Below are 25,269 nucleotides of genomic sequence, written 5' to 3' on the forward strand. Positions count from 1 at the left end.
GAGTTTCTCTTTGACTCTTCTCGGAAAAGCAAACGTGACTGCTACAGCTGACAGAGAAGCACTGAGACCCCCCATACTAAATCATTAAAATAATACTTTTGCTATGTTACAGTTTGATTTTGGAACCTTACATTGTCTGTGGGCTGTAGCTTTGCATTATAGATTTATTATACATGGTTTGGTTTTGAGCTCTCTTGAGTTGGCACTTGTGCAAAGCTACTTTGTGCTCCCTGTAGAACATGCTTAAACTCTGAATATGGTCTACTAAGAAATTCAACAGCCTGTACTGATTTAAATTTAAGGTACCAGTATGGCAATGGGCTCTATAGGGTAAGGCACGAAGGAAAATTCTCAAGATTTTGATTTTACTGTGTAACCTATTGACCTTGTGTGGTGGATTGAGTTCCTCTGTAAATTATTCATTTATTTATGTCCATTGTAATGCTCTTTAGAATGAATATTTAAAGGAAATTTGATAAGGTAGCCAATCTGACAAACTGGTGATTCTATTGGCCAATGCTGTAGTTGCTATGGTAGTTTTAAAAACTCTGGGAGAAGTTCTGGATGAGATCAAGTCTTCCTTGCGGAGTCTTGAGGATTTCCTTTGGAGCTCCTGTAGACTAAATGTTGGGGAAGTCTGAAACAGTGGCCCAGGCAGGTTGTGCTTTAAACCCTACTCCACATCTTTAACAATCTGGCTGAAAGTCTCAGTTGAAACTGCTGCCCACGCAACCTGGTCACAGATAAGTATCAGATAAGAGATGGAAAAATCCTTTCTCTTTGATTTCCAGAGACATTTAAGAATTTTTCCCCCCACGATTCCAACAGCAGGGACTTAATCGTATCCTCAGGATGTGTATGGTGCACCGAATCTTAAATATTCATCTTATGTGTTCAGCTTTCCAGAATGACACAGATGTTCTCACAGATGTAACAGGAACAGTAACTTTAATTGATTTTGCACACAATAATGAATTGCTTCAAATCTACAAGATCATCATTGATCTGAATTGATCTGAATGATTTCACACAAATAAGGCATTTTAAGTATTAAACATAACCCACGGATTGCGCATTTTGGTGGTCTAATCAGTCTTAGGGTAGCTGAAATGTTAACAAAAAGGTTGGTAAAGCCACTCAAGAGGAAGTCACAGTCTTACACGTATCTAAGAAAACCAATGCTAAAACGTCAGCCTCATGACGCACCTCTATCGGCTTAACGATATTCGATCTCATCAACCTTTAGCAGTGGAAGGTTCCGTGTGTGACAGGATGTTAGATTTACCACCGTCACAAATGTATTTCATTTACATCGGTAAAGACAAACATTTTATGTACAACATTTTTCTTCCTGCAATATTAAAAAGACAAAAAAAGAAAGGATCCTGAGGGCTGTCAGCTTCTGCACTTGCTCATTCCACGTTCTTTGATAAACTCCTCTCCTGTTTGGTGCTTTGCAATAGACATCTGTTGGTGTCTGAAGAGGGTTTTCAGTTACTCTCCAAATATTAATCCAAATGCACAGACAGTCGTGCTCCATCTCTAAGTTGGAAAAAAATGATGGAAATAGATTCATTACAAGGTTATGATGAAGTTCCCCGGAGGCTGCTTGGAGAGCAGATATTTTTGGGAGCCTTGAGAAAGATGTGCTTAATGTATTTTACATCTTTTTAAAACTTCTATCTGAAAGTGTTGACATTTCTTGAAGCAACAATAGGCTCATTGTCTCTTGTCATAATTGATCCACTGACAGTTCTGAAAGGATAAAGAAAGCAGTCAAGACACCTGATAAGTTTTTTAAAATTATAATACTAATGTTTCAGGGTATATGGAATGAATAGACTAACCTTGGAACCAGAGGTATTCCCTTGCAATCCCTTGCAAAGTTCTTAATATGCTGATGTTGTGTATGGCTGAGTGTTCTGTCAAGAAAAAGAAGGAAAAAAAAAGAGTTAGATGGTGTCAACAAGCCAACAGGTACTGCAACTGTAGAATTTCCCACTTCTGTTTTGTTGAAGCAAAAAAGGAAAACTAGTCAAATCTTCTGTACCAAACAGGAATTTCTATTTGTCTAATTTATTTTCTATTTCTATTTTTTCTGTTGTTCCCGGCTGATACCATGCTTAAAGCCTGGTTGATTGGTACATATTTGCATGGTTCCTGCTGTAGTGGTGGGTGGCCTCTGCCCCAAGAATCAGTTTTCTGTTTGGTTGATCAGAGTGAGTAACCCCACTCCCCATCTCCAAAATAAAGACTAAGTTCTGTGCAAAGAGGAATGGTAAATAGATGGCATATACTAATGTAGCACTTTACTACCTTCTTAGAGGGCCCAAAGGACTTTAAAGCCACAGTTGCATTCACACACAGATTCACACACGAGTTTCGGCTCCACTGCCAAACACTGACACCAACCTATAAGGATCAATATAGGGTTCAGTGTCTTGCTCAAGCACACTTTGGCACATGGGCAAGAGGGGTTGGAACAGAACCTGCGATCTTCTGATCAGAGTCCTCTACCTCTGCACCACAGCTGCCCAGTGGTGCAGAGGTACATGCATAATAAATCTATAATGCAAAGTGGGTGTACCAACTTGTGGTGGATGTACCAAGAAGACAGAAGTTCAAGAAGACTGGTTTCCTTATCCTCACAATACAAAGAAAGATCTGCTGGTGAGCCATGTCATCATCAGGCCTAACAATACTCATACTCCAATCTCAACATTTGGAGGAAGCAAGGAACCGGCATCCATACAATCTGTCTGTGGATGTAGAATAAATGTGTCTCTTTTTTAATTCAGTGAAGTACAGTGTATTGGTGAAGTGTTTAGGTGCAACCAGAAGCATTATAATGTCTTTCAAGACCCACTCCAATAAAAATCGTGTTTTGGGTGTTTTTAACATGTTCCTTTGTCATTTTCTTATGGTGAAGGACAAACATAAAGGAAATTAAGAACAAAATTGTTTTTCTGATTCTAATCAGGATCAGATGAAAAATGCCATTGGAAAAAGCCTGTAGCGTTTATGTAGGTGCTACAGTCATCAGACTACTCCCTGCTCCGCTCCATTCTGATGCTTGTACATCTTTGTTTTCCTCTTCTGCCCTGCTTGGTTTCTGGCTCAAAACTGTACAGCTGGATATTTTTGTTGCACCGGAACAGTTACGTTGGGATGTGAGTGGCTGTAAGCTAATGGAAAATGGTGTAAAGAGATGAATAATGGGAACTGGCAGTGGGCTTTCTCTGCACCAGCAGTCCTGCCCACAACTCGGAGGTGAAAATTTGATGAACTACTTTGATGAACTATGTCCTGGAAAATGACACAGGTTTTTTGATTTTGGCTAAAAACGGCATAATCCTAATTAGAAGACCACTGGGAAAACTTTTACAGTAGATCAAAAATTTATTGGAGTGGAACTTTAAACTTTGCAGCCAAATCTGTTTTCAAAGAACATAGCCCTCAAAAAACATGGTAAATCAGATATTTTCTCCAGAATTTCGAGGTGGAGAAGACCATAACCCTATAATGTAGTTCTACAAAGGTCCAGATGTGCTGACATAAGATCAACCCATACAAAAAAACAAAATTTAAATCTAACAAAGGTTCTCACAATAGTAGTGCCAACATCTGTCAAAAATAAACCCTACTTTGGTTATCAAGAGGGATAATAGGAGATTATATATAATAACCTTCTTTATTTTACATGTTTGGAGCATAAAATACCTGAAATGAAATTTCATGGGCAGATGATATGATTTTATTCAGCAAATTCTAGAAAGCCTTTTAGGATTTTTGACTTTGTGTGAAAAATATGCTTCAGAACCTGTTACCACCAGGAGGGAAAGAGTTTTACAGAAAAAAAAAAGGTTCTGGGGTGTTTTGCAATATCTCTGTGCACTTCATGGCCTGACCTTTGGGTGAACTTGCTGAGGTGTCTCCTCTTGGGAGGTTTGCCAGGTTTGCTGTAGGAAACATTTTCCTCTTGTGAATAATCCTTCTCACTTCTTGATAATGACCCCAAATTGTTTTGGAAATGGTGTAACAGCCCTTCCCCAGATTTATGGGCAGCAACAACAGCGTCTCTAAGAATATTGCAGATGTTTTTCATTTTTGTGACAACACTAAATTAAATGGTCCAAAGTGGATGTTGTTGTTTTTTTTTTTTTACAAACCATTCCCTTTGGCTCTCAAACCTGCTGATTCGCACACTGGATTTGCATTTTGAATGAGCATTAATTAATAGTAATTACCTGTAGTGTTGTGCGTTGCTGTTCTTTTGAAACCGTGTTTGCCCAATTTTAAGAACAATGAATTGTAAAAATTAAGCCTCAGTTTAGTTATTTTTAAAATATTTTAATGTAATTTTTCAAATAATTATTGACCAGTTCAAAACCTTTCTGAGTTAAAAAACAAAAAAAGTGCACATTTTATAAGTCCATCATTGCTTAATTTTTTTGTAAAATTGTTTTCGGTTGTCTTTTTGTTATGATGATGCTGTTTTTAGCCAAGATGAAAATAAAAACTGTGTCGTTTTCTAGGACATAGTTTCTGCAGAGTGGGAGGAGCTCATTAGCACTCATTTCCCATCAACCCTTTGTTTACACTCTCTCCCGCTAGCTTACACCCTTTTACAACCACAATCTAACATAACCGGTGCAGCAAATATGGGAAGCAATATTGGAATTATGTAGCCATACAGCTTTGAGCTAGATACCAGCTTGGACAGTGAAAACAAAGACGTACATGGATCTATTTATCTACATACGGATGCATCACAATGGAGCACAGCAGCCTGGGAGCTTGTGGGCAATTGGAGTTTCTCTGTTACAGCTTTCAAATGGCAATTATCTCCTTTTTCACCACACATTAAAAAAAGAAATACGCAGAAATGCAGTTTTAATCTTAATTTTCCTTATATATGTCCTCCACCAAGAGAAAAATGCTACAAGAACATGTTAAAGTCACCATGTTTTACTGGAGTGGGTTTTTAAGAGAGTTTCTGAAACATTTTACGACATTTAAGTATTAGTAAAGTAAGTATTGTGAAGTATATATTCTTACATCAAAATAGTGTTTTAAGAAATAATTCTTTGTATGATAAAATAGATTTGAGAGACTTTCTTCCTGAATTACTTAAGGCTGATGTTCAATATTTCACATTGTCTTATAGTTTTGAATTTTTTGTCCCTCTTCTCATGTTTTCCTAAGCCAGCACCGAGCAAAGACTCACCTGGCACTATTCCCTGAACTTTTGCCAAAACTCCACTCAACATCCTAGTGTTTAACAACAAATGAATCCAGGCGAGTGCTGTTCAACTCCCAGCAAAGAAAGCAATGCATTATTCTTCAGTGTGGTGAGGTAACCTTACCCTTGTGGTCTTAACCTTGTTGCCGGCGTAGCACATCCAGCCTGAGTTGTCAGGGAGCGTCTTGCATTCCTCCCCTTCCAGGCAAGGCTCCATCTCACACCACCACCTCCCAATTACTATCGATGCTGTAGGCAAAAAAAGCAACAGAAATAGCAAAAAAGATGCATTTTTTTCTTGTGTGGAACATTTATGATTTTTTTATGCATTATCTAATACAAAAAGGGGACCAGCGAACTCTCCCTTAGAGCTATGTAAGGATAAAGCATGCCTCCTTTTCAGACGTAAAGTTGAAAACATCAAACACTTTCAGAAAATAATTTGATCCTTGACAGGTTTTATCAGATTCTTCTGTTTTCAAAACTTGCACTTTAGGTCCCAGGTGTGCAGCTAAGGTGAACTTCACTTCAAAACAAGTAAAGCTTTAACAACAGCGAAATAGGAAAGCGACTATACCGGTAAGTCTCCATGAGCATTCTTTAGCATGCTAAATATCAAAGTTTGAGTTTAAAGAACAGCTTCTATGTCCAGGATTTACCTAAACAAAGTCCTTCACACATGAGTTTCCGAAATGTTTTGGACACATCTTTGGGAGTTTTTGGTTTCCTTAGTTAGAAGGATCTCACTCTCTGCACCACAGATCTTCTCTTAAACAAGTCACAAAGTCTCAAAGTCATCTCAAACTATAATTGAGACATGCAGATTATTCAGATTTCTGTTTTCAAGGATGGAAAATGCATGGGTGGCACCCGGGATCATACCAGCCTACTTTTTATTGAAGCTGTGGATTTACTAAGTTTGACATCGAATTGTCTTCTCAATGTCTTGACTGCAGGACTTAGCAGCTTTTTGATACAATGCACCTAAGAAAATTGGAGAAAGGCTTTAGGAGGAACACTTTGTTGATGGCCAACAAGCGATTATAAAATCAGCAGCAATAGAATCATAAAAAAGAAATTTACTGCTAATCATAAAATAAATAAAACTTCTGTGCTATAAGTCTGAGTTAAATAAAAGTCAAATCTCCTTTTTTGCAAATGCTCTGAATAGAAACAGCAACAATTTGTACATTTTTTTGCTTTTGTTGAAAAGCTAACTAAGTAGCTCCTGTTTGTTTTATGTTAAAACGACTGCAATGCCTTTGCATTTCACATAATAATTCAAAACCTCAGAATGACAATGTGATTATCCATGACCTCTGCAACTGCCTGGATGAAATAATTTAGTCAATATTATTTATTGGCACTAGGCCTAAAAGACTGGAGGACATTATTTTGGAAATAAACTCACAAACCTTTTGGAACACTGCCAACCAATTTCTTTACAAATGTCTGAAAATTATGTTTGGAAAATTGCTCCAGTCAGGATTTGTTTTCCTTCCAAAAACACCTCTTCTGAAGAAAATCCGCCTGGACGCTCAAGTTTAAATCAATTAAAGGGCAATTTCTGATCCAGCTGAACAACATTTGAAACAAACAAACAGCCTCTCAGACAAATTTCCGTCAGGTTTTAGGGATTGCTGCAGCACAGATAATGCACTTAAGTCTGTAGCTCATTTTAACCATCACTCCCGTTATTAAATCTTTATTCTGCAGCTAGTTTTAAATAACTGCAAGTTTATGAACCTCTTAATAGTACATCCATGAATTTTCCATGCCTGCATAGTACTGTTCAGGGTCATGGGGTAGCTGGAGGCAACCCCGCTACTGTTAGGTGAAGAGGGGGACACACCTTACAAGTTGCCAGTTGATTGGGACACACAAAAACAAACCACCACACACACTCACACCCGAGGGACAACTTACATTCAACAAATAACCTGGAGAAAATTCTCAAATGCTATAGCTCTGCAGAGGTCTGCAAACATTAATCCTAAATGAGCCATTTGGACTTGTTTCACATTGATCAAAACCTAGTAAGTGCCGCAAAGTCATATTTCACCCTTTCAAAAAATGTGGTGCTGCTTTGCTTTTGTATCGTTGCTACTTTTGAATTATATATGAATTAAAATTTGTTTTGGGCAGGAGTAAAAACAGAAATATTCAGAGTGAAACATTTCATCTTTATGAAATTATATATATTTTTTTACTTTTGACAGAGGCTTGCATGACTCCCTTTTAAGATAAAAAGCATCCTGTGCTACATTGGATCATCACACTGAAGCTAAGATATTTGGGTTATGTTAGTTTAAAAAAAACAACCTTTCTTGTAGTGTTTCAGAAATGATGCCTTCCTCTGATTGTTCAATTAAAATGACCACAAATTTACAATTCTTATCTAAATTCATTACAAATACAATCAGAAAATATTCCTTCACATTATGGAGAAACAAGACATGTCAAAAATATTTCTGAAAATGTGTGTGCGTTTTTTCCAGACAAGTTTGACTGTAGTTTAAAAGTACAAAAGGTTTTAAACAAGGCAATAGAAACACTGTATTTTCTCTTGGTTTTTCTTTGGTTTACTTTGGTGGGCTGTCATCTTTATTCTTGCTTACCACTGCTGTAAATCTGGACATGAAAACAACTTTATTGCATTATGATTCAAAAGTAATAGTATTTAAAGAAAATCAATTTTTTCACCAACTCCCTTTTGTATAGCTAATAAACATTGTTGTTCAGCATGAGAAAACATCTGCTTTAGACTTATTACATAAAAAGAACAATCAGAGAAGATCAAACATATTCCTAACGTTTCGATTGTATTTGAAATCTGTGCAGGAAGAAGATTGGTAGGACAAAAGGCCTCCCAAGCTGGTTTAATGTCAGCTGGGGCTTAAAAAGCCTGTATTTATCTTACTGTTCTAGGAGTACATCAATCATAAATGCATAAACTTAACTCATCTAAATATTTTTTTTCTTCAGTCAGACAGCCAAAGTGGAGGGGTAGGGGAGCTACATGTGGCTTTTGAGCCTCAGGTTACAGACCCCCTGCACAATGGGGGAACAAGCTAACTCCACACACAAGGTACCCAGCTGGAATTTGAGCCAGGGCCTTCTTGCTGTGAAGTGAGAGTGCTAACCACTACCCCCACCGTGCAGCCCCACTTAATGGTGTGAAGCGCACACTTCCTAGATATTCTTCTGGTTCACAAACCCAGCAGAGCTCAGAGATCTGCAGAAAGCAATCAGGAGGGAAAATCTAGAGATAGAACCAAATGGGGTAAAGCTGGTTTGTTCCACTGCGTCTTTTTAGGTCCAAACATAACTTTTGTGTGTGCCTGTGTTGTAATGTAATGCTGCCAATTTGCCTTAAAGAGCCCTTTGAAATGTATATAAAAGGTTGGGACAGTGAAGAATTCAATTTCTCAACTGAGACGCAACTGATACACTCATGTGACATTTGCCATCTGCAAGACACGTGTCTGTGTCTGAACAAAGACTGCTTTTCAGTGAAGCAACAATTTATAAATGCTATCAGCAATTTATCAGCAGTTCTTCTAGGTCAATGAGACAGGAGTCAATGATTATTGTGCTTAAACTACAACTTTATAAAAGGTGATTCTTTGAAAAATTCATACATTTAATTTACTTTTCACACAATAAGGAACCAAATAGCTATTCATAAAAAAATGAACCTTCTTTTTTTGCACTCATCACTGTAGAGACTGAAATTAAGGCTTTTTATTAAGTGAGGAGACTGGTAGGTGTGACTCAGACTTGACTTTAATTCATTCCACACTCCTGCCATCGGGAGAGAAAATTGCTTTAAATACAGGGTAAGTAGACAGTAAATGGTTTGTAATGTGTGGCAGAGGAAAAACATCTGTCAGAGCTGACATCCAGAGACCTCAAATGCCACAAGTCTGTACAGAGATTGAAGTAATATTTGCAAAAGGATTTAAGATGGAAGCTCAAGGGAAAAGGTTTCAAGAGCTAATATGTTTTATCTGTGTCACACCCCAGCATCAAATCCATGTCTAACAAGAGACACCGGCTTTGATGCAGATATTTGTCAAAGCAGGTGTGTAACCAGCACAAAAATGAAAAACCTTACGACAACATTAATGTTGTCTTTTCATTTCCTTGCTCTGTCCTTAGGTGTATTGCATTCAGCAGGTGTCTTTGACTGTCTCATTTGGCAGTGAAGTTTATTCATGCAGATACCTTCTGTTGCCTGTCAGCTACAGAATTTGGATATGGGACATTTTCTGAGGTAATGTAATCTTATTTGAGATAAGACACCACATGACTGGCTTTAAACCTCCAAATCTCCTGGTTTTTGTTGTGTCAAAATGAGTTTGGTGACACTAAAAAAAGACAAAAACTAATCTTTCAGACAATAAAGTACTTTTCTTTACTTCTGTGGCCACAGGACAGAACCCCGGTGGGGTCCAATAACTGTTTCTGTGGCGATAAAATACTCACCATCGACACATGAAGGCCTGTTTCTGGTGGTCCCAGCCACTTTGCCTGGCAGACAAGAGCACTTCACCGTTTGCGACCGCTCCTCGATTCGATTCTTGTTACAGCATCTGTGTGCAGCGATTACTTCGCACGTGCCCCCCTCTGATAAGGAAAAAAAAAGAAACAAACAACAGGCTACATCGGATTGGCATTAACAATCACAGCCGCTCAAGCTTTGGTCCTAGATTTAAAGACACACTTAGATGTAAATTGTGTTTTGGTGTTTTTAACATGTTCTTGTGGCATTTCCTGGTGATGCAGGACACTTATTAAGAAAATGAAGCTAAAAATAGCATTTCTAAGTATTTATGTTTTCAAATTGTTGTAAATCAGAATACTGTTTAAAAAATGGATTATTTGTGACAGAGAAAATACACTGCGTGGGCCACAAGCTTCCTGCTCTTTCTGAGCAATGGGAGGGGAAAGGGGTGGAGTTGCTCTACACCACCTGTCCCACCCACAACTCAGAGTTGAATGAACTACTGTGGCTCTGCAGAAGTTATGTCCTATAAAACAGCACTATTTTTTTATTTAGTCAAAAACTGCATAATCATAATTAAAAGACCACTGAGAACGCTTTTAAAGATGATCCAAGTGGGATTTTAAGGTTAGAGTGTTTCAGCATGACTCCTAATTCTACAATCTGCAATACTCCACGTCTCCCAGTCTTGATTGACTTCCCTTGTTTGGCATGTTAGCCATCTATCATAGAGATTTTTTCCTTTTTATTAAACAGATCCAGAGTTGTGGAAAAGTCATCTGAACACCAACCGTCAAAACTATCAATTATGTAATTCTGTGTTTTTTTTTAAATTATTTTAGAAATAACAGATATGACATAAAATCTTTTAATAAATCTAAAGGACATAGTTTTAAGGTTTAAAAGTCAAAAATCAAAAATGTAAAAAATAATAATAATAATGAACAGATGTATAGCCTAAAAAATATAAACATTGATTCCTCCAAGAAAATATCAGCAAAGCACTTGCTGCTTTCTCAAGTATAAGAGGATGGCCCAATCAGACACAACCCACCTCAACCACTGGTCTCTCCCTCCCACTGCTCTTAGGCTTTCCACATATGAGATACGTGAAGCAAAAGAGCATCTGTCAATTACAACCTTCAGCACGGCACAAGATTAAGGAGGGTGATTCGGGGGAACAGAAGCACAGAGTACAGGAAAGCTTTAGATATGTTCTTCTATGTTTGCATGCATGTGTGAAGTCTTTATTACAGTAGATTCACACAAACATGAGAAGGAGTCAGAAAAGAAGAAGTCAATTAATTGCTGCAGCTGGTTTGCATTTGCATTGATCATGGCTTTTGGTGGAGCTCACAGTTTTCTGTCGTTTCATAACAACTTGAATAGTTCTTTTATTTGACTTGTTTTTCTCACAATAAATCTTGGAATTATACTGAAAATTCATTAAAAGAAAACTCTTATCCAAACTGAATAGAGTAAAGTCTGCCAATGCAGGAGGAGGAGGTTTTGGGAGAATGAGCTGCTCATCTGTGACAGACCAGGAAAGGAGTGATGCTGTGAGCACAAAAGCTGTCCTGTTACGCCAAATTTAAGTGAGATTTGATCTCTCACAGAATGTTCCAGACTTTACTGACAGCAAAAAGGAACAAGACAAATGATATGTTAGTGGTAAGTGGAAAAATAACTTTTTAAAACAACTTTTCTTCAGCAAATTCTCAAAACTGAACTGACATGCTCGGAATTTCTTATCTCCTTGATTAATTTAACGTTAAAATTTAGAAAAGTCAAGTAAGTGAAGGTTGTTGTTTTTTTTTAATTCCATGTTTTGATTTTAGTAGCCTCAATAATTAATAGAAAAAAGGTTTTGGAAAAGAAATGTAAATAAAAAAATACAATCTAAAAAAGATATGGATCCACTAGGAAATAAAAAAAAGAACAAAAGGAACAGAACTCAAAGAAAGCTAGAATCTGACTGTAAGAGTTATAATCTCTGCATTATAATAAAGACAAGATAAGGGACAGGAATGTTCTACAAGGTGCTCCCGACACGGTCCATTAGAAAAGCAAGAACCAGTCATGTTTGACTGATCAGTTATCCAAGAGTCACCTGGCTAGAAGTAAAATGAACTGGTCTTTCTAAAATACATTAGGGGGAATGTATACTTGCCAACATACTGTGGCGAAATAATTGTTAAAATGACATTTGTTGCTTCGCAAATGTGACAACACCTCTTCTAGATCAGGGGTCTGCAACCTTTAACTCTAAGAGCCATTTTGACCCGTTTCTTATGGATCAAAACCCTAGACAGAGCCTCAAATTCCAAGTTTGCTGTTTAGAAAATGTATTTATGTTTTTAAGGACATCAAGCCCTTCATTTGTAAAATGTAGCTTTTTTAAAATTTAGAATAATTGAATTATAACAAAGTTATGTGTTTGTTTATGTGACGATTTGAACTTCTTTTACTTTTTATTGCAGCGCATACACGTTCCTTTCAGAATAAAATACAAGCTGTGTCAAGATCCTCCTACTGCAGATTTACTTAAAATAAAAAAATCAAAGAAAGTAAAAAATGACATTTTCTACAAATACTTCTTTAATGTCCCGTCATCTTTTTTGTCCTTTTACTATCAGTTCTAATCATCACATCATTAGTGTTTAATCCAGTAATTTTTTTTACATATAGGCAGAATACAACAATGTACAAATAAAAATAATAAATCACTTTACAAGGTAATCTTAACCTTTCACCATCATTTATTTATCTGACATGCAAACAAAAATGAAAAAAGGTAATTAACTAAAAAAAAAAACAACAAAAACTACAAACCTATGATTTCTTTAAAGTATTGGCATTTTTCCATTAAACAAAAAAGCCACATGTGGCTCCAAAGCCTCAGGTTGCAGACTTCTGTTCTAAACTGATAGATAGATAGATAGATAGTTCTTCATTGTCACTGTCACTGGTACAATAAATTTAAAAAAGTGACTTTTTAATCTGTGCAATGATCATACAATAAAGCAACAATTTCTATGATAGAATTACGACTAAAAAATTAATAAATAATGGATACAAATATGAAATAAAGTGCACTATTCTCTTCTTAAAACAGGAATATTATTTATAATAATTGAGATAATTACCATCTCTACTGATAAATAAATGAAGTAATAAAGTCCCATTATCTGTCACGCACCTAGCTCCAAACGCTCAGCTTTGTGGATACATTTGATCACATTTGGTTGATAAAACTTATTCCTATATCCATCTAGCCTGTCCCAAGCTCTGTTGGAAGGCAGGGTACACACTGAACAGACCACCAGTCCATCACAGGGCCACACATACAATCACACCAAAACCTGGGGCCAATAGAACCACCAATTAACCCATGAAGCATGCTTTCGGACAGTAAAAGGTAGCTGGAGTGCCTGGAGAAAACCCATATAGGCACAAGGACATAACCACTAGGGTAACTTGCAGCCCACTATTCTTGCAAATAGTCGAATTATGTCTCAATTAAAAAAGAGGTGTCAGAGGGAAAATTTGGAGGTCCTGCTCAAGTTCATTAGCATTACTTTTACAAGACCTTCTGGGGAAAACGAGTCACTAGGCCGGTTTCACTTGAATTTTGCTCCACTGGATAAAAAACTCTTCAGATTTTGACGAAGTTGGCTGTAGTATACCTTGGATTCCATAGTTTCTCCTGTGTGTGCTAAAAATAAATCAAAAAGTAGATAGAACAGCTATATAATCAAAACGTTAGTTGGTTAAGGGAATTTTAAGAATCTAAATCAATACCTCATTGCACTGGTGTGGATGGAATCTTTTTTTCTTTTCTTAATTCCTTCCAGCCATGTGTGTGATGTTTAACGGAGTTATCTGACTTCATGTTGCTGAAATCATCAACAGCCCTGGGTATAGCCAAAAAAAATGTCCTGATCTTGTAGCCAGTCTGCAAGAATGTTGCATGCTGTCTGACGCACTCAACAAAAGGGCACCGTTAATCGTGATGTACCAGTGGAAGCAGTAGGGCATCATTTGAAAACAACAGCCCACAGGGGTTTGTTCTTCTTAATGCATCTCCTTAATTGCACAAGACAGCCCCAGATTTGCCTCTTTGATCTATTAAAAACACAGTACTCAACAAAATTAACTTGCATCGCTTGTTGCAAACAAATACAGCAAAGAATGTGGAGACTCTATATTGGGAAACCTTCACCTCTGATGAATGCAGGAAATCAAATAAAAATTCAAATCAGAGAGTATTTCCAGCCAGCAGGTGTAGCGTGTATCTTTGCACAAAAGCAAAGCAACACTAATTTTGTGTCTTCAAGCTCACCCATGGTTTCAGCTTCCAAGCTTACCACGCTTCATGCTCTCAGACCCCATCTTTCCATTCTAAATATTTCATAGGAGGGGGGAACATGGCCGAAGTCGGGTGTGCTCTTCAGGTGAAGGCTGGAGTCATGCATGGGTATAATTGTTTTCTGTATTTCCATTTTCCCCCATTATAAGAGAGAATAAACAAAGTCAGTCTTCCAAATAAAGAAAAAATACCTTCTGGGTGTGCGCACATGTGTGCGTGTTGCCTCTGCAGCAACATTTTGATTGGCAGAGAACACGGGTCACACGGAAATTGGCGTTCCAAAGGTCAGAGGTCACGGAGAAGCAAAGGGTCACAACTGGGGCTGCTTTGTTTTTGCCGCTATGCTCCATTCTCCAGCCTTTTCATTACTCGGAGCCGAAAACAAGAGGCTGTCAGGCAACAAGGTGACCACCTATACAGCTTCCCCCTAACAGGGAAAGCTCTTTTTTAGCTCCTACAGAGCTGAAGAAGTCATGACTTTGCCCTCGATGAAGTGACTGTTCTGGCATTTTCTCTGGAATTACTGGTCCTTTTTGTTGTTTGGTCCAAACTCAACATAGAGGCCACCCTAATGGGGAGACAAGTCACGCATTAATGAGGCAAAACATGGTATTCCTGAAATGATGCTAAGAGGACAAACCTTGTGAGAAATTTGGATGGAGATCAAATTGATATAAGAATAGCAACAGTAATTAAAAATAACAACAGAAACTGCTGAGAAAGAACGCTTTAATAAACACAATATAACGATGCAAATGCATTTAACAACAGCCGGACATTAGTTTGAATGTGAACATATGTTTACAAACAATTTCTTATTTAAATTTTACCCTTACATTAAGAGGATGATGGTCTAGAAAATAGGATACTTGAACTGTTGTAATACTTAAATAGAATATCTTTGGGGGAAAAGTGTATAAATATACCAACTTTGAAGATATAAAACTATTTTGTTGAGTAAAAACACTCATTATAAGACATAATATTACCCGAGCAATAAATCTCATTGTTTATAACTAATTTCAAGATAGAATTTTTATATTAAAAGGGCAGGATATCACAACATTTCTTAAAAAATCTTACCAAGACAAATTCTACTAGTTTCATTGGCAGATTTTTCACTTATAACAAGCAAAAACATCATGTTTTCTATATTGTAAACTTTTTTGAGGACATATTTTCCAGTGCAACACCTCAAGACAAAACCAAAGAAAAGACAAAACTTGCAGCTGCAAGGTATGACCAAAGTGATGATGCACAAAGTACCTTTATAAATATAAAGTTGTTTTGTGCATCACTTTCTGTCAGGGTGTTTCGGTCCTCTGTCAGTTGAGGTGGAGAGCCTTTAGCAAATCCTTGCTCTGGGGCTTGTTGTTTCATAATCACCTTCATGTTGAAAACATTCATCACCCAGCCTGAGCAGTGATGGGGCAAACTGCGTTCTGGTACTGCAAAGCTGAATATTTCTATACTATTGTAGATTTAACATGTAAATGATAAAATGTATTTTGCATTATGCAGGAAATTTCTGCTAAAATCTCCATTTTTCATTATTATTTTTAATTGATATAAGGGATTTACGTTTGGTGTAAAATATTCATTTTAGGAATTCAATTTAATTATACTTACAAATAATTTCTTTTTCTAATCAAATAGATTGTCTTTTTAGGAATGTGCTTTTTAGATGTTCGTGATGTAAGAAGTAAATATATATTTTAAGGCTGCATTGATCTTTTGGAACTTGTACATTTCTAAATCAGGAATGCTACCATTGATATGGAAATGTGTGTTTTTTAATTCCTCCCATAACTTCAGTTATCAAAGGCACAAGGAAAAAAAATCAAACTCTTTCATGCCGAACATTTATGAGGACTTCCAGATGGTAACTTGGGACCACACAACCCCGAGATTGACATTCCTTCTAAGGATTTTCTAATGTTTGTATGTTCACACCACTAATGGGAACACTCTAGTGAAGTGTGAGCCAGCTGGGGGATGGTGGTGGTGGTAGGGGCGACATAAGAGTCAAAAAGACTGTATAGTCTCTGTCACGTGAACTTGATGAGGCTCTTCTGCCCTTTTTTGCTTTGTTAGTCCTTTATTTGTAGAACCCAACACTTGCTGTTTTTACGCGAGGACACTCTAAAACTACGTTTACATCACCCTCTACAACGGCCACTTTCAATGTAAAGTCAATTTGAATGCGCAAATACAGTCAGGACCATAAATATTTGGACAGAGACACATTCTTTCTAGTTTTGTTTCTGTACATTACCACAATAAATTTTTAATAAAACAACTCAGATGCCATTGAAGTGCAGACTTTCAGCTTTTATTCCATGGGTTGGACAAAAAGATAAATGTGAAAAACTAAAGCATTTTTTAAACACAATCCCTTTATTTCATGGGCTCGTAAGTAATTCAACAAATGAAATAACTGAAAACAAAATGGTCATCATTAGCAATGACAGCCTGAAGTCTTGAACTCATGGACATCACCAGATGCTGGGTTTTCTCCTTCTGAATGCTCTGCCAGGCCTTTCCTGCAGCGGCTTTCTGTTGCTGTTTGTTTGTGGGCCTTTCTGTCTGAAGTTTAGTCTTCAACAAGTGAAATGCATGCTCAATTGGGTTAGGATCAGGTGACTGACTTTGCCATTCAAACATTTTCCACTTCTTTGCTTTAATAAACTCCTGAGTTGCTTTGGCTGTATGTTTTGGGTCGTTGTCCATCTGTATTATGAAACGCCGCCCAATCAGTATGGCTGCATTCACCTGGATCTGCACAGACAGTCTGTCTCTGAACAGCTCAGAATTCATTGGGTTGCTTCTGTCCTGTGTCACGTCATCAATAAACACTAGTGTCCCAGTGCCACTAGCAGCCATGCACGCCCAGACCATCACACTGCCTCCACAGTGTTTTACTGATGATGTAGTGTGCTTTGGATCATGAGTTTCTCCACGCCTTCTCCATACTTTTCTCTTGCCATCATTCTGGTAGAGGTTAATTTTGGTTTCATCTGTCCAAAGAATGTTTTTCCAGAACTGTGCTGGCTTTTTTAGATGCTTTTCAGCAAAGTCCAATCTAGCCTTCCTATTCTTGAGGCTTATGAGTGGCTTGCATCTTGCAGTGTACCCACTGTATCTATTTTCATGCAGTCTTCTTTTTATGGTAGATTTGGATATTGACACGCCTACCTCCTGGAGAGTGTTGTTCACTTGGTTGGCTGTTGTGAACAGGTTCCTCTTCACCATGGAAATGATTCTGCGATCATCCACCACTGTTGTCTTTCCTGGACGTCCAGGTCTTTTGTGCGTTGCTGAGTTCACCAGGGCTTTCTTTCTTTCTCAGGATGTACCACACTGTTGATTTGGCCACTCCTAATACTGTAGCAATTTCTCGCATGTTTTTTTTCTGTTTTCTCAGCTTAATAATGGTTCCTTTCACCTGCATGGAGAGCTCCTTTGACCGCATGTTGTCTGTTCACAGCAGAATATTCAAAATGCAAGCATGAGTCCTCTAATCAACTCCAGGCCTTTTATCTGCTTCACTCATAATGACATAACAAGGGAATTGCCCACACCTGCCCATGCAATAGCATGGAAGTCAATTGTCCAATTACTTAGGAGCCCATGAAATAAAGGGATTGTGTTTAAAAAATGCTTTAGTTTTTCACATTTATCTTTTTGTCCAACCCATGGAATAAAAGCTGAAAGTCTGCACTTCAATGGCATCTGAGCTGTTTTATTTAAAATTCACTGTGGTAATTTACAGAAAATAAATTAGAAAAAATGCTTCTCTGTCCAAATATTTATGATCCTGACTGTAGCTGAGAGTTACAATGTTAACAGAGAGCTGTGAAGAAAGGTGAAGCGATGATGAGACACGGCAATCATTGAAATGTGGTTGGATGAATGAAAGATCAATAAAACAACTTGTAACGTGAATCACATTCACAATGCTTCTCATGCTGTTTTCACGACAATTGATGTGTCGTAAACACTTATTAGCATACCTTCTAAGTGGTTGTCCCCTCAGTAATACAGACGTTTAAAATGACTCAGCGAAATATAAAGTTTGAATAACTGAACTGTCCTGAGGTTTGCAAAGTGCAGGACTTTGATTATTATTTGTCTCTTTGATTTGCCCCACCCTCCGAATTCCTGGTCAATGACTGAAGAGATCTTTAGTGGCACGGCTTTGTTCAAAAGCTTGATTTAAAACTGGAATGTCTGCTTGACTGAAGTCTGAATGTAGTCCAAACGCAAGGTTCAGGACTCGATCTGGACCAAAGGACTTTTCCAGTCTGAATACACCCTTAGATTCTATCACTGATAGAAACATTTGATGAATGATCTAAGAGAGCTTCTTCCTTGGTCAGAGCTATAAAAATAATCCAAGTTTTTCCAGCTGTAACAGTGAGTGATAAACCACCATTTAATTTAATCCCTCTTGATGGCACTGAGGTGCACTGCATTGATCATTGATCTCGTCTCTGCATGCTGTAAATATTCCGACGTATGAAGCAGGAAGAAGCCATTACAAGCTAAAGTACAAATGTCTAAACCGCACAGTGTCGAGATTATTTCATCAATCGCCGCTTTCACAAACAGAAATGAACTCACATTGATGCGTGTCATTATACAAAGTGCAGAAGGGCCATCTCATGATTTTTTGATGAACCTCTCAGATGAAGCAGCAGTTTCGCATTTTCTCTCTTACTCTGTTTTGGCACAAAAAACATTTAAATGAAAACAGAAAAAAAAAATAGTCATGAAGGTTGTTTTGTTTTCCATAAGATAATATGTATCTATTATGCCTTGGATGGAAATAAAAAAAAATATGAAAAAAGTTTTGGGTCTAGATTCAGAATCAAGTTTGCGTCCAGACTTAACATTACATTAAACTAAAAATAATCTGCTTCAGTCAAGTATTTACATAAAAAATTCATCAGAGCGCAAATTTGTACTTCAAGCTTCGACATTTGACCACATCTGCTGTCTGTCAAGTGTCAGAGCATGGATGGAAGGTGGGCCACAGTCAATGGGAAGACACAGGCAGATGCTGGGAGCCAGCTACCCTGCATGGAAATCTGATGAGTTATGGACAGCAAGCCTAGATGAAGGCAAATGCTGTCAAATCGTGCATGACACGAGTGCGTGATGGCAGCTCTGGATTTCTGCGCCTCTGCTGTTCTGCCCACTTAATGAATTTGAACAGGGTTCATGTGGGACCTGTAAATGGTTCTTCAAATGTGATGAAACAGCCACAGCAAAGAGGAAAGTGGTCAGTCTGTCTCAATAGAAATGTCACTCTACAATAAGTATGCAATGACTCGCTGTCTGCTATAATGAGCTCAGACTTTGCGGCTGTCTCCGGAGACGCAGAAAGCAAATGCAGCCTCTGAATGGCAACGCTTTGCTGCCTCCCGTTTCAGGAGCTGAACTCTGTGTACACACAAATATAGATGAATAAATTAAAAAGTCAGCTGTTTAGAGTGAGTCCGAAGGCTATCATTGGTTAATTAATCCAAGTGAAATACAGTATTTCTATTTAATGAACACTCCATGTAACTGGGAGGACAGGGGGAAGATTATTCAGTGTTACACTCAAATTAAAAGCCTTGGGGACTCAATTTAGCAGATAACCAGTTTCTTTCCCCTGTATTTCAGTGACTGACAGCTTGTAGCTTCGCGTTTATATCTTGTGATGAATATGTATGCGCACACAGAAGTGCCACATGACTATTATGTTAATAAGTATCTTGGAAAAAAAAAAAGAATGTCCTTGCAAGTCCTGCAGGTAACTACTTTATGGCAATGCTTTAAATGCTTGGAGGAGAAAACTCTACATACTAGTAGCATCCTAAAAGTATGCAAAGGTGTACTTCTGCCTGATCTGATCACCTGTCACTTCTGTGAAGTCCCTTCTTACTGATGCATCATCCAAAACAGCAGACTACCTATGGAAATACTGATGCTGGGGTAGTAGGAGCGTGAGGAAGTAAAAATTGAACCAACCAGTGTCTGGAGCTGTGCCATTTTTATACTCCCAAATATTTAAAAAAATTATTGAATGACAAGGTCTAGTCATCTTGGAGATGGAGAATGGCTGCACATTTATAAAGGAGCTCTGCCCTTTCCTTTCCCTGAATATGTGCTCAGTCCTTTCCTAAACCCCTTTTGCACACAAGATTTCTTGAACCACATCAAAATACAGCAATCGAGGTCTCTGTCTAATCAGCAATAACACATGGTCAGGGTCTGCAATGTGGATGAGAAGAAAAATAAAATCTCTCTGAGCATTAAGATGACCACAAAGGTCCTGCTAGATTTCTACATCAAGCGGAGCTCCAGCCTTTGAAAATAAAGGGAATGTAGGTCTGCAGTGTAGGGCTTCTGGGCACCTGCAACAGTAATACCTTGGTTGGATGGTGAACGTTGCAGCTCCAGGTCATATAGTGCAAAGCTAAACATGTTTAATTTTGTTATGTAAAGAGTTTACAGTCAACCAGTGTCCCTGTCAGATTTGGAAAATGTTTGAGAGCACACAGATCAGCTCCACAGAGAATTATTAACGTGGCAGAAAATTCTCTGGGTTCTCAATGTCCTGGAACAACGTCATCACCGGCAACACTCTCACCCTTTTCTCCACCTTTTCTCACTTCTGCCACCTGGGAGACGATGCAGAACCACAATGATTCCAGGCTGAAACCAGCTTCCACTCAACCACCATAATCATGATCTCATGAAGGCAAAGATTCGGAACTGTGCACTCACTGACAAGCACCTCATACTTTTCAGAAATGTTATTTTCACTGAATACACTTCACTTGATGTGTGTGCATTTGAGCAGAAGCACAACAATGTATATCGGGGCTCTGAAGTCATTTACCAGAGGAGGAGAGAGCATCTGGATCTCCAAGCCACAGCAGGCTGTGCATTACAGCACATGTCTGTCACCTTTTAATGGAAAATGCAGCCAAGGTGGCCCATAAGAGTCGCCACTTTCCCTCTGCATGCCCTTTGAAGCCACCCAAGCATTTGTGGTGGTGATGGGAAAAAGGGTGTGAGATGAGAGAATGTCAAATGAATGCATGAACGGAGGATGGCGAGACGTGCAAAACATGTGACTGCACGCTGTTCAAGTGAAGGACTTTTTTGCTTTTCTCCCATTTTTCCCCAAAACCATTAGAAGTCTCCACAGCGCTGGTATTTCAGATAGAAACAGAGGGCTAAGCGTGAGTCATGTTTTCTAATACACTGTGAGACAAACTGTGTTTGAGGTGCTTGTCTGTAAAAAATTCAACACGCCAAAAAACTTTTTTGTATTATGAGAACTTCTGAAAAGCAGGGAGAATCAAAGATGTTTACACTTGGATCACTTTCCTTTTTTTTTACAAAACGTAGGTTTTACTCGTGTGTCCGTATGGATAGCAGAAAGAGAACTCAGAACAATTTACTGGGATAGAAAACTACCAATTTGGTAGTCTGAAAAAGTCGAGCCCATGACACATAAAAGTGCAGAAATTCATGAGAAATAGCTGCTGGTTTGACAGGGTGTCACACAAAAAGGAGAACGGTCCTGTGCAGTGGGCCAAAGATGTTATTGAAATGCAAAAAGGACGACTCACAGAGTGGAGCTGCTGTTGTTTTAAGATGTATGAAAACTGCATGGAACAGAGAATTCTGCAAGTAGCGGGACCGATGAGGAGTTTTTCATTTGCATGGGAGCCTCAAAGCACATCGCCTCATGCTGTCACATGCAACACAGGCACACGACACTTTAAGCACATCAAGGACATTAAATGCCATTTTGACTCTCCTCTACAAGAGGAACTCATCCAGGAAAAAGGCCTGCAGTTATTTAGTTTAGTTGGATGTGTGTGGCTTGTTGAGCATCACAGCTGAGCGCAGACAGTGCCTCTGCTTTCATATCTTTAAACATATATAAACAACAGCCCTGTGCGGACATTGTTCTCCTCTTGTTCACATTTAAAGCAGAGTTTTCTGGGAAAGAAAACTGGGGGGGGGGGTCTCCTGTCAGTGTGACGCTATTCGTTTTTAAATGTCAGGCTGCTCCTGTCCTTCCATCTAGCCCTTTTCCCCAGCTGGCAAATGTCCAGAACTGGTATTTCGTATTTTCAGATCGCCTGCTCTGATAAAAGAGATACAGCGAGAGGAAAGAAAAGAAGTCAGAGGGAGAGCAAAGTCACAGAGCCTTTAGAGAGCCAGGGTCCTCCTCTGATGTGACTCCCGGCCCTCTCGCTGCCAAACAGACGATCTATGCAGAGTACAAATGCGGCTGTCACATGTAAAGTGTGTAATATGCATAATGCAAAGGCTTAATGACCTTTCAGGATGTATGACATGTAGTCTGAAGAGGCAGCAGCCATTATTATGCAAGACTGGCGATGAGGGGAAAATCACGGTGGATATCTTATTCAACATGACACTCCAGAGAAGATTGTGTCACACGATCAACATTTTGATCGCATCAAGTGAAAACAAGAAAGCCCTGGGTAGTAATTTGGCGTATTTTCAAACCAGCTCTGCACGTTCCTGTGCATTAACTGAGAGATACAGGTGTTGCAGTGTTTTTAATTACAATTTTTATTATTTCTCCTCATGATGCACCACCTGTATATTTTATATTCTGTAACCTGTTTTTGGTCCAAATATCATATTGACACTTTCCCCCCTCTTGTATTTTCCCTGATGCACCCTGCAGTCCCTGCATCAAAGGTAATTGGATCTGTAGTGTAAATATACCAAAAGACTTGTGGCACACGAAGGATGAAGAAAAAAAAACCCACCTGAAATCTACCACAGAGCCTGATAAACCCAATATTAATTACTCCACTTCTTTCTCCCACATCCCTCCCCCGTGGAACCAATTAACAAGTTGAGATGCTTCTTTTCAGTTTAATAGGTTCTAAGTAATGATAATAAATTTTACACTCCTGTCAAGGATTTAAAATAGACAAAAGCAATGACGTATGAAAATATTATTCAAGCATACACTCATGTCTATTCTTTCACTAAGCATGCACAATGTAAGAAGATAGCCTCCCATATTTACCCCAATATAAATTATAATAAATTAATTTTACTAAATGGTGATATTTCCCACAGTAATTGAAAAGTTGTGGCAAACACTAAAAGAAAACAGAAACATTGTCATACAATAAAACAAAATCTAAAAATAAGAATCTTTAAAAAAGTTACTGTTTTAAAGCCCTCAAGACAATCTTAAGTCCTTAAATCGTTTCTGTACAATTTGGATATTATTTGGAAAACTAGGGTCATAGCGTGTTCTTTCTCCTGCTAGTATGAACGTTTTTTGTGTAGTCTTCAAATTAGTTTATTTAACCCTTGTGCTATCCTAGGCACTTTAATGTTGGGAGTTGGGTCATCTAGACCCACTAGACAGTGCGCTGAACCTTTTTTTCTTCAATGATTTGTGATCTTCGCTGGTGTCCATGGATTACATGAAATCTTTCCACCTTTATCCACCTTTGTCATGGTAGGGAGAACACGTCAATGCAAGGGTGGGGTCATCTAAGATAGCACAAGGGTTAATGGTTAACCTGCAGTTTGTTAAATTCTTTGAACATGAGAAAATCCCTTTGAAGGGCCTGTGTCTTAAGCCTTTCAGAGTAAGCTAAATCTTTATATATGATAATATTAGCCCAATAGAGAACAATATTTTATGAAATATTTGTTATTTTCGCAGCTCAATCTCCTTTCTGAAAGTGAAATAACTCGATCTATGAGGCACCGCCTTTCGCTCCTTGTGGGTGCCGCCAATTTCAGTGCCACATGACTGTTATGGCAGCGCAGACTCTTCCTGGAAGAGGCTGTTCTCACTGGTCTGGGTCACAATGTAATAACCCACTCATTATAGTGGATTGGGAGGGGCTGGTGCTCAGAGCGCATGGTTTTAGAGGAATTACTAATGTTTTAGTAAGGATTAAACATCATACTACACTCTAAGGCTAAAAAAGTTGACTTTTTGTGATATAGACCCTTTAAACAAGAAAAACAATTTCTGTGAGTGTTTTTTTTCTTAACCCTAACGAACCCATGGTGACATCAGTGTAACAGAAAAATATCTGAAATATGTCCGGCTTCCTCCCACGGTCCAAAAGCACTCACTGATATCCCTTTGTTTACTCTCCCTCCCGCTAGCTTACAGCCACTCATAGCCCCAAGCTTAAACGACTTCATATTTAAAAAAACGATTTTCTCTTTATGTTTAAAGAGAAAAACATTTATGTTGTTTTATTTATGCAAAAAAACCATTTTATGTATATATTTATTTTACATACATATGTATATTATATTTTAAGGTTGCAGATCCCTGGCGTAAACAGTCGAGAGTTACGGTACGTCATTGTTTAGGTGTCACTAAAGGGTTAATTTTGAAAGTCCTGAGAAGTGTATACTTTACGACACATACAGAGAAAACAAACTGCAGAATCTATTAGGCAGAACACAATAGGTGGGTTCTTTTCTGTTAAGAAGACCAGTCAACCGCTGAGAAAAAGCCAAATTTGAGCACAAACAAACCAGCAGCCTATCACAACTACAAAAACGCTTTACCTATTATTTTTCTTTGCATTGCCTAATTCTTAAAAAAAAAACAAAAAAAAAAAACATGCACACAAACTCCCAAATGGGGGGTCTCCGTCTTCTCGCTTTGTCACTGTGGATCTCTTTACTGATTCAGCCTCTCCTGCTTCTCCTCCTCCTGTCTGTCACCATGTCCCTCTTCATCAATAAAGCTGCTTGCTGCTCCTCTTCATTGCCCTCCAGTTGTTCTTCTAGATCTGCCACTTACCAGATAAACTTTGGTCCAGAATGCAGATGCTTCAGAAGCAACCCCTCCAAAGACAATCAAAGTTTCTGAGTGCTTAACAGGCCTTTCTTTCAAACTTTTCACTCTCACAGCTGCTCAGCCGGACCTTTAAACCCACTCTTGACATAAGAAATGAAAATGCAAAAACATTCCAGAATGAGATCCTTCTTCAACTTGCCCTGTAATTCCCACTCCCACTATCAATTTATTTCCATAATATTTCCATAACGGAATTAATAATATTATCAGTACCGAGGCAGGCTTCTTCATATTGTAACCTTTGCTTCCACTCC

General features: G+C 38.3%; 1 protein-coding gene across 2 annotated transcripts in view; it reads right to left on the reverse strand.

Moving 5' to 3' along the window:
• Window positions 1–931: 931 nt before the first annotated feature.
• LOC101166962 (protein FAM19A1) overlaps window positions 932–25,269 on the reverse strand; it is a 33,065-nt gene continuing 8,727 nt past the window's right edge. For both annotated transcript variants that reach the window (XM_011477444.3, XM_004070930.4), the window contains exons 3-6: window positions 9,731–9,871; window positions 5,367–5,491; window positions 1,848–1,922; window positions 932–1,755 (exon numbers count right to left, since the gene is read on the reverse strand). In XM_011477444.3, the coding sequence (XP_011475746.1) occupies window positions 1,890–1,922; window positions 5,367–5,491; window positions 9,731–9,871 (299 nt within the window). In that variant the 3' untranslated portion in view covers window positions 932–1,755; window positions 1,848–1,889. The remainder of the gene's footprint in view (window positions 1,756–1,847; window positions 1,923–5,366; window positions 5,492–9,730; window positions 9,872–25,269) is intronic.

The sequence above is a fragment of the Oryzias latipes genome, chromosome 7, assembly GCF_002234675.1.
Source record: "Oryzias latipes chromosome 7, ASM223467v1".
Taxonomy (NCBI): Eukaryota; Metazoa; Chordata; class Actinopteri; order Beloniformes; family Adrianichthyidae; genus Oryzias; species Oryzias latipes.